At 40.7% G+C, this 9,643-nt stretch overlaps 1 protein-coding gene across 1 annotated transcript; it reads left to right on the top strand.

Annotated features, from left to right (window-relative positions):
• The first annotated feature begins 146 nt into the window (after positions 1-146).
• On the top strand, positions 147-9,552 carry bnip1b (BCL2 interacting protein 1b). Its single transcript, XM_027023470.3, has 6 exons — positions 147-285; positions 516-608; positions 811-902; positions 1,011-1,115; positions 5,897-6,015; positions 7,655-9,552. Exons 1-6 carry the CDS (start codon positions 202-204, stop codon positions 7,849-7,851), a joined length of 690 nt encoding a protein of 229 aa, XP_026879271.2. The 5' UTR covers positions 147-201; the 3' UTR covers positions 7,852-9,552.
• The last annotated feature ends 91 nt before the right edge of the window (positions 9,553-9,643 follow it).

The raw sequence follows: 9,643 nt of genomic DNA, 5'->3' as shown, positions 1-9,643 counted from the left end.
TAGGGTGCAACGTGCCCCTTTCCAAAATGAGAAACTCACCGTGTTTACGTTTGTTTATGATGTTGAATTATTTATTACAATACGTGTAGTTTAAAAGAGTGAATTCTTAATGTAATACCGGTGTAATCCTGATACAGTAACAATTCATGCAACGGAAAATGCGTTTTCTTTTAACCGCTTGCTTTCCGTACCACAATAAAGATGGCGTCGTTTTCTGATGTCCGCGTCCGAATATGTGGGCAAGAAATTATCAAATATGATTTAGAAGTTAAAGCTCTCATTCAGGTAGGTCGTAGCGGCTCAGTTTACGTTGTTTTCCCTTTAGAATTAATAGTAGAGATTGTTAGCTGGCTAGATGTCTTTACTTCAGCGTTCTATCTAGCTAACTAACAAGAAAGCTATCGCTAACCCTAACCGTTAGCTAGCACCTAGGGTGGCTAGCACCTAACTAGCTAACTAGGCGTTGTGAAGAATTGCTGTTAAAGTATTCTCTCATGTTTTGTTTTTCACACTAGGATATACGAGAATGTTCTGGACCGCATAACATATTAATGGAACTGAATGCTGCTGTGAAGGAAAAAAATCATCAGTTAAGACAGCGAATTCAGGTGAGATTATGTTCAGGGGTTCGCTAACTAACTAAGGTCGCATTATTCAAGTGTAAAGTCCACAACTGAAGTTAGATTTGGTGTTGGCTATTGTATAATCTGGCTACAACACGGGTATTCACTGTGGAACTAGCTATCTGATCTGGTTCATGAACGTTTCCCCCTTCATAATAATGAGAGACTGGTCAAAAATGTTTTGTAGGAGATGGAGCAGATGGCTAAAGAACAAGACAAAGAGACTGACAAGAATGCCATTTTGAGAGAAACAGAAGGCCATCTCAAACAGATGTTAAGGTAAGTGAGAGCATGGGCCAACCTGTGTTCTTTTCATCCCGTACACTGAACTAAGCTTTCAACATCCAGGATAAGAAAACAACGTTATTCTCACACCTCTGTTAACAGTAACCAAACAGCATGGAGAAAATCCAACTTGGCCTGCAAGATGGCCATTGATAACCTGGAAAAAGATCAGCTACTGCATGGTGGCGACACACTGGTGAGGCAAAGGTAAATCATGGTTTCTGTGCTTCCTATGATGCATACTAATGGAAATAGATTACTTTTATTCATCATCCATTCCTTTTCTTTAAGCAGAGTCAACCAAGACTCTCTCTTATGGCTTCCTAAGAGATAGGGTAAAGTTATTAGAGTTCACATAAGGTACAGATACTGTAGACCAGGGGTGTGAAAACTTTGTAATATTTGGGTCCAAAGCCCTAAAGGACAAGACATAGAAATATATGTTGATGTGAATCCTGTTCAATAAATTAATAGTTTTCTATAATGCCTCTGTCATTTCTTTTGTGAAACATATTTTTGAATAAAGAAGCAGTGTTTCAGATCTAAAGGAGTAGATAATAAAGTGTTCAAATAGGTCACAGGTTGGGTGCCGAATAAAGATTGCTCCTTTCATTTTGAGAGCCATAAAGGTCTCAGCAGAGCTGGAGAGTAAAGGCTTCAGTTAATTGTAACAAACTCAGTGATTTGAAGGAGTGCTGAAACTATATGAAGGAAGCTTAATGATGTTAGGAATTTGTGAGCCAGTTATAAAAAATGAGACTCATGAATTAGGTAAGAGATTATATACAGTCAGTTGGTCGTCATTGCTCACCCAACATTGTCTCTCTCAGACTTTTAAGGCCATCAAAATGGTGTCACATTAAACTGAGACCAATCACAAGCTGTAGCAGAAGTTGCCAGGGTCTATAACCATGGTCCGAGCTGGAGAAGATTACTGCACCAGAAGAAGATTCCAGAACCATGGCATTAATGCTGGCAGTGGCATGAAGCTATTTGTTTATTTGCTTGTTTGTGTTTTGCTCTTCCTGGGAAGAGAAGGACTCGGCCAGAGCCTGAGTGTTCAGCAATGCCTGTTCAAGCACATCCCTCAAAGATAGTGGGCTGTTTGAAGTGTCTCTTTAATGAAGGTTGTGCTGTGATGCTGACGTGGAAGCGAATGAGCTTAGTGTTGAGTCACAGTGCAGATGTCATTTTGAGATTGCAGTATGTGGTGTAACTGGCAGCTGTCCTTTTAATTCAGCACCTGAGGCTGCATTGCCATATTTAGAAGGCTGCATTTGGTTTCTGACTGTGCTACGAGTGAAGAGGTGGAATTACTTTGATCACTGACAGTGTGGAAGGCACAGAGTGCACTTATCCTTTGGTTAAATATGCTTCATCTGTTCTGGAGATCCTTCAGAATCCGATTGTGACTCATTCTGCATGCTCAATCCTGCATGCTCAATGCTGAATGCTCAATCAGCACATGGAAGCATTTGCTGACTGGATTGGGAACTGTAATTTCCAAGTGCAGATGGTACCTCCCACAGAGACCACTGAAATGCATGAAATCTAGGCCAAGTTTGACAGCCTAGTTTAGCCTAGATAAATGGAGATTTTAAATTGTCCTTCTTTCCAAGTTGGTTCGTGAATGTATCATCTGGGATAGTAATGTTTCTCCAATATTTTTACATTAATGTGTTCTGTATGCAGCACTTTTATCAAAACAACTTTTCATATCCATTTATTTAGTATCACTGGATCAAGAGAGACAGAAGGAGAAAAGTACTGGTACACAGACATTTCTATGGACGTGAACCTGGAACAACAGCATACATGTTCTCAGCCTGTTCTGGTGGCCATTGCTAATACTCAATATGAGTCAGATAACAGTAGTTTCAGTTCCAAAAGTTAGTTTGTTGGTCTTTAATACCTTGGGGCAATTTGTTTTTTAACTAACCAAAGGTGGGAGGTGAGTTGTCATAAAAAGAACTGGCATTTATAGCAACAAGCACGGCATTATTATTAATAAGTATTCAGTAATAAGAATTATTTGTGGTAATTAGATTACAGCTCCTGATTCTTTCACAGGTTCATCCTGAGTCTCTGGTTCTCACAGCAGTCTCTCCTTTATAGTCCACAGAATAAAAATGGCTATTTAAAGCCAGCACAGTTGGAGCTTTTTAATATGTATAGCAACACTGAGGAATGATGATATGCCTTTCCTTCCTTTGCACAGAGTTTGTGTTGTTTGTATGGGCTTAATGCAATATAATCATACTATCCCACCTCCAACAATGGATCCTTGCAGTACTCTTAATTCAGTTAATCTTTTTACGTTTTTGAAATGCATTTGCGTCCTGCAGCATCTTAGGGGGGAAACTGAGTGCAGACTGCATCATGATGGCAAAAAAACAAGGCTCAGAAGCTACTTAAAAGTGGCTAAATTGAGACTCTCCATGTCTTCGTCTCTAGATAAGGGTGTGAGTCCTCGACTGGCTGCACGTATTTCTAGCCTGTAGTCTGTGCCAACTCTTTAAGCAGAAAACTCCACGTGAGTTATAGCTTGGCGCTGTTGGAAGAGCGTGCGATTTATATGCACATTCTCCACTGACATCCAAGCTTAAGCTGCAAATCTGCAGTCTAACCGAATTCCAATGAAAAAAGATACCAAGCTGCCTCTGAGGGGAGTAAGCAGTTCTTCCAAAGTGAACACTATTTTGTTTGTTGAACATATTAGAGTTTCCATATATAGAGAGCGACTTCAGCTGTGGACCTGAACACTATATATATAAGCTTAGGCAGTGTCACTTCACCTGTGCAAGGTCATGTTTGGGACAGTGTGGTAGCATATTACTGTATGCCAGGTTTTGGTATGTTGGAAAAAGATTAGAATTTATTCATCTTATACTCCAGAATGGATACACATGTTTCTTTTCATTTGTTTGCAAAATGCCATCAGGATCAGTTTCTTCATGAACTGACTTTTAGTACTATAAACATGCCTTGATTTCATTATTTATCATTTGTTAACTTACTCTGAAGAGTGAATCAAAACTTTCCTCTTTGCTAAATGGCAAGGAAAGAATTTTGGGCCATGGTCCTAGTAGGGCAGAGTGAACTCTCTACCACTATTGGTCTAAACAGGATTTGTCTTTTTCTGTATACATATTACATAATTGTGGTTTTTGTTTTAGGTTTATGCCTTACTTCAGTGTGGAGAGTAACCCAATGGTGGGAGGCAATATGGACACCAAACTTTCAACAAATGTTTTGCCTATATGAGAACTTTTTATGTACAGTGGTGTGAAAAAGTGTTTGCCCCCTTCCTGATATCTTGCACTTTTTTTTTTTTTTTTTGCATGTTTGTCACACAAATGTTTCAGAGCAAGCAAATTTAAATATTAGACAAAGAACACAAGTAAACACAATGCAGTTTTTAAATGAAAGTTATTATTAAGGGGGGTAAAAAATCCAAATCTACATGGCCCTGTGTGAAAGTGATTGCCCCCTAAACCTAATAACTGGTTGGGCCACCCTTAGCAGCAACAACTGCAATCAAGCATTTGCGATAACTGGCAATGAGTCTTTTACAGCACTGTGGAGGAATTTTGGCCCACTCATCTTTGCAGAATTGTTGTAGCTTGGCCACACTGGACGGTTTTTGAGCATGTACCGCCTTTTTAAGATCACGCCACAACATCTCAATCGGATTCAGGTCAGGACTTTGACTAGGCCTCTCAAATCTTCATTTTGTTTTTCTTAAGCCATTCAGAGGTGGACTTGCTGGTGTGTTTTGGATCATCGTCCTGCTGCAGAACCCAAGTGCACTTCAGCTTGAGGTCACGAACAGATGGCCAGACATTCTCCTTTGGGATTTTTTGTTAGACAGCAGAATTCATGGTTGCATTTGCCACAGCAAGTCTTCCAGGTCCTGAAGCAGCAAAACAGCCCCAGACCATCACACTACCACCACCATATTTTACTGTTGGTATGATGTTCGTTTTCTAAAATGCTGTGTTACTTTAACGCCAGATGTAATGGGACATACACCATCCAAAAAGTTCAACTTTTGTCTTGTCAGTCCACATTATTTTCCCAAATGTCTTGGGGCTCATCAAGATGTTTTCTGGCAAAACTGAGACAAGCCTTTGTTTTTTGCTCAGCAGTGGTTTTCGTCTTGGAACTCTGCCATGCCGGCCATTTTTGCCCAGTCTCTTTCTTATGGTGGAGTCATGAACACCAACCTTAATTGAGGCGTGCAGTTCTTTGAATGTTGTTGGGTCTTTTGTGACCTCTTGGATGAGTTGTCGCTGCGAACCTCCTGGGAAGGTTCGCCACTGTTCCATATTTTCACCATTTGTGGATAATGACTCTCACTGTGGTTTGCTGGAGTCCCAAAGCTTTATAAATGGCTTTATAACCTTTTCCAGACTGATTGATCTCAATTACTTTGTATCTAATTTGTTCCTGAATTTCTTTGGATCACAGCATGCCATCATTTGAGGATCTTTTGGTCTACTTCACTTTGTCAGGCAGGTCCTATTTAAGTGATACCTTGATTGAGAACAGGTGTGGCAGTAATTAGGCCTGGGTGTAGCTAGAGAAATTGAACTCATCTTTCCAAAGATGTGATAGTTAATAGTTATAACACAGTTAATTTATGTTTTAATGGAGGCCATGTAGGTTTGGATTTTTTTTCCCCCCTTAATAATAAAAACCTTCATTTAAAAACTGCATTTTGTGTTATCTTTGTCTAATATTTAAATTTGTTTGATGATCTGAAACATTTAAGTGTAACAAACATGCAAAAAAAATAAGATATCCGGAAAGTGGCAAACACTTTTTCACACCACTGTATTTATTACATAGAGTGTCTGTAATGATTATGACCTATGCTGTGTCCTGTTTCTTCCATAATGTTTTTTTGCTGTATGTGTGCACTGAAGAATAAAAAAAAAGCTTGCTCAAACTACAGTAATAGACACAAGGTCTGAATTTGACTGTAGGAAGGCCACCAAGGAGAGTCTGGTGCAGACGTCCAGTGACATCACCGAGAACCTGATGGGCATTAGTCGCATGATGGCCCAGCAGGTAAAGCAGAGCGAGGAGACCATCGGCACTCTGGGTAAGCACCCAGATGCCTGAGTGTACGGGGCCAACTGTTTGAGGTCCCTTATAAATCCTCCAGAAAGCCACCTCATCTTATGGTTGGTACCTAGGGGCACAACAGTTCACAGATGTCATGGTTTGGTTCACACCGCAGTTCAGACGTCATGGTTTGATGTAAGTTTGGAAAAAAAAGAACAAATCCCCAAAATGCAGAAGGTTGGGTTTCTTTTCATTTATTTTGAGCAGACAGTAGTGCAAGTTACAGGTTGTTCACATAGTGTTGTTATAGTTGTCCCATGGTAGTTACAGCAGTAAAATGTAAACAGTGAACACACAGGTTAGCACAGGTCATGTTTATATTTAGGGCTGACAGAAAAAAATAAATAAAAAGGCAATAGGTCACAGACAAGCTAAAAACTGAAAAGCTATAAATTGAAAACCATCTCTTATGTAATTAAAGTGCAAAATCAATATAATGGAAAAAATTCCATTTGTTCCATGTAGGCTACATTTCAACATTCAGTTTCTTTTTGCCTACCTCTGTACCATGACTGAAATTGTGAGTATACAGTCACGTAAAAGTAAAATGTAAAAGATGGGTACATCTGGATGATACCGTTGAATTTGTCTTTGCATGTGTGTGCATTTCTGCACACATTCCCTTATAACGCTGCCCTCACCCAGGCCTCAGGGAACCCAAAATCTTCACACATACAGCTAATTTGAAAGTAGCAGATGGATCTTTGAGCTCTTGTGTGTCATTTGCATTTGCCAGAGTTTGGTTGACTCAGTCAGATGCCACTGAGCTTTAGCTGAGCTCAGCATGGCATGTTGCTAACGGCTTACAGTTCAGTGTCTGGGTGGAACTTGCGCATGTGAAATATGGTTCCGTATTACGTTCATCAGTCTGCTGTGTGTGCTCCGTACAACTGCATGCACCAAACCATAACGTCTGTACCCTGATGGTTCATGACAACTACGTGTACCGTTACACCCCTAGTGGTTCCGTTTCAGGTCACCTGTGCTAGGATCCATTTGCTCAAGAGACACTGAACAATCCAGCAAGAAGACATGTAAAGGACTGTTACTGATATTTTGAGTTTACAAATTAGATTTTTTAATATTTGTGTTAGTCAAGTGCCACCAACACCACTTGACACAAATTCATACTATAGTAAACTGAATGCATATAGAACAGATAATGGTCTTATTAACTGTCATGTCAGGGCTTTATTGGAAAAGATAATGATACATTTAGCTGACACTTTTATCCAAAGCGATTTACAATTATAATTGAGTACAGTTTGAGTAATTGAGGGTTAAGGGCCTTGCTCAGGGGTCTAAAAATAGCAACTTGGCAGCAGCAGGGCTTGAACTAGCAACCTTCTGATTACTAGTCAAGTACCTTAACCACTGAGCTACCACTGCTGCACTGCTGGTTAAATGGTACTGCTTTACAGAACAAGGGAAATTTGTGTGTGGGTTGTAATTGATTGCAAAGTTCCCTTACTTTGTCCTAGAATGTCATAAGTGTGGCACAAGGGAACTGATAATCTAAGGAAATCAGTGGCCATTTTGAATGTCATGCAGCCATTCCGTTCTAGAGCGGAAACCGCTTCATTAAACGCGGCACGTCTTATTCGCTCCACTTACAGCTACGTCATCACGGACGGTGCTGGAAACAAACGAGGAGTTCAAGTCCATGACGACGACCATCCACCTGGGGCGGAAGCTCATCCTGAAATACAATCGGCGCGAGCTGACCGACAAGCTGCTGATCTTCCTGGCGCTCGCTCTGTTTTTCGCCACTGTCCTCTACATCCTGAAGAAGAGGCTCTTCCCTTTCATTTAGAGGCATGAGGAGGCAAGCCGGCCATCGCCTGCTGTACTGAGATCGTCCATAAACCAGCCGCGCCATTCTGGAGATCAGTGTGACTGACTTCAGCATGACATCAAATAATATGTGGCCTTTTTTTCTTCTCCCCCTTCCCTCCAATCCTAACCCAGAGCTTTTGTACATCTGGGACGTGTGCTGGTGGCACAGTTAACGTGTGCATTGAGACAGCGCCGGCTGCAGCCTCATACTGGCACTGGCAGCAGGAGCTCAGTTCGGCGCTTGACATTTCCAACATTCCTGCGCCTCACTGACAGCTGGCTGCCTGCTTGTGTCCAGCAGGCAGTGCGGTGTACATTATTTGCAGTGCTCTAACCATGTGAAGTGCTCACTTGGACAGTGTGATATTTCCGAGAACGTTGACAATGAGCGTTGGAGCCAAAAACCTGTTGCGCAGTATTTGACGTGTGGAAAAAGCTGTTAGGACATTTGTAATGCAGTGACAGCTAATCACATGACCCAGTGTTAATAATTATACATTAGTCATGCTACGTGATTGTTGTTGGGGAACCTGTGGGGGTCTTCATCACAGGTTAGCCATGGGGGAGGGGCTTTGGACAGAGGTCTCGATTCCTGATGACCCCGAGAGCTTCGTGTTTATGTGCCTTTGAGCTCCAGTACATAAGTACCTCCTCTTGCTATACTCGAATAAGCAGGCCACTGGTCTGTACTGAAAAAGATAATGTTATTCTAAATATAACAAGACTTTGGCGTTATAAATCCGTTGTGAGCTACGAGCCTATGTTGTGTGTTTGTGCCTATATTTCTGTTTTAGATAGGGAGTGACAGGGGAAAACACGTGTCTACATTATTAAGGAAAGAACAGTTTGACAGTATTACATTCCAAATTCCCGTGCCAAAGCCTGTGTTGATAGCGTCTCTGTGTACTTTCAGATTGCACCACTAGATGGTGGTGCAGCGCTTCTTTTCCGTTTAATCCACGCGTTTCCTTGACCCAATAGAGGACATCTTACTCTTAGTCACAATAGGCCTTTTTTGTTCTTCCCCTTCCAGGACCTGAGAAACGAATCTGAGATTTGTACTACTGAACTGAAGCTGGTAGTGGCCTGCTCATGTTGTGACTCTGATCACTGATTTGAAAGTCAAATCATTTCCAGAGACTTTGTGACCCCTGTGAAACACTTGTTTGCTGGATTCTTCTGTGTCATAAAGGTAAAGATTGTGTTGTCTTATGTTAAATCTTAGACTTCACTGTGAGAGTGTATGCAGGCAGGGATGAGAGCCCGGACACCAGGATATGCCTTTTGTAACTCCTGCTCTTTAAAAAGGCAGGTTGTTTTCCAGATAATCTGGTGCCGTTATTTTGAACTCCTGAGTGACTAAACAACAGTTAGATCTTTAAAAATTATTTTTGAAAACTAATGCTAGTTGGCACCAGCTGAAGTGTGCTGTGAAATGTAGTAGTGGAATTGAGGATATAGGGACATTAATACTGTACATCAAATGAACTGTTTATGACTCAAGCAAGGCGTATGATGGGTCAAGCAGTGATTTTTCAAAAGGAAAAAATGTTTAAAAAGACAAAAGAGTCCTCCACAGAATTTATTGTGTGAAAAAAAAAATGCATACAATGGATAACCATTAAAAATGATATCTGAAATGCAACAAGTATAAATAAAATTTGTATTAAAAATCTAATGTCAGCACAACTTTGAATTGCGCTATAGCACACCCTTATAAATGACAGTACTGAAAACCAAAAAATAAGTCATGCATAACTTGTGAAAAA

The sequence above is a fragment of the Electrophorus electricus genome, chromosome 8 (assembly GCF_041902795.1).
Source record: "Electrophorus electricus isolate QZ-2024a chromosome 8, ASM4190279v1, whole genome shotgun sequence".
Classification (NCBI taxonomy): domain Eukaryota; kingdom Metazoa; phylum Chordata; class Actinopteri; order Gymnotiformes; family Gymnotidae; genus Electrophorus; species Electrophorus electricus.
The sequence above is the reverse complement of the archived record's forward strand: the minus strand, read 5'-3'. Positions and strand labels throughout refer to the sequence as shown.

Excerpts from the sequence above, each read along its gene's own strand:
- bnip1b (XM_027023470.3), top strand. The coding sequence starts at position 202 with ATGGCGTCGTTTTCTGATGTCCGCGTCCGAATATGTGGGCAAGAAATT. Across the intron at positions 903-1,010 it reads CATCTCAAACAGATGTTAAG|TAACCAAACAGCATGGAGAA; the intron begins GTAAGTGAGAGC and ends CTCTGTTAACAG. Across the intron at positions 1,116-5,896 it reads GACACACTGGTGAGGCAAAG|GAAGGCCACCAAGGAGAGTC; the intron begins GTAAATCATGGT and ends ATTTGACTGTAG.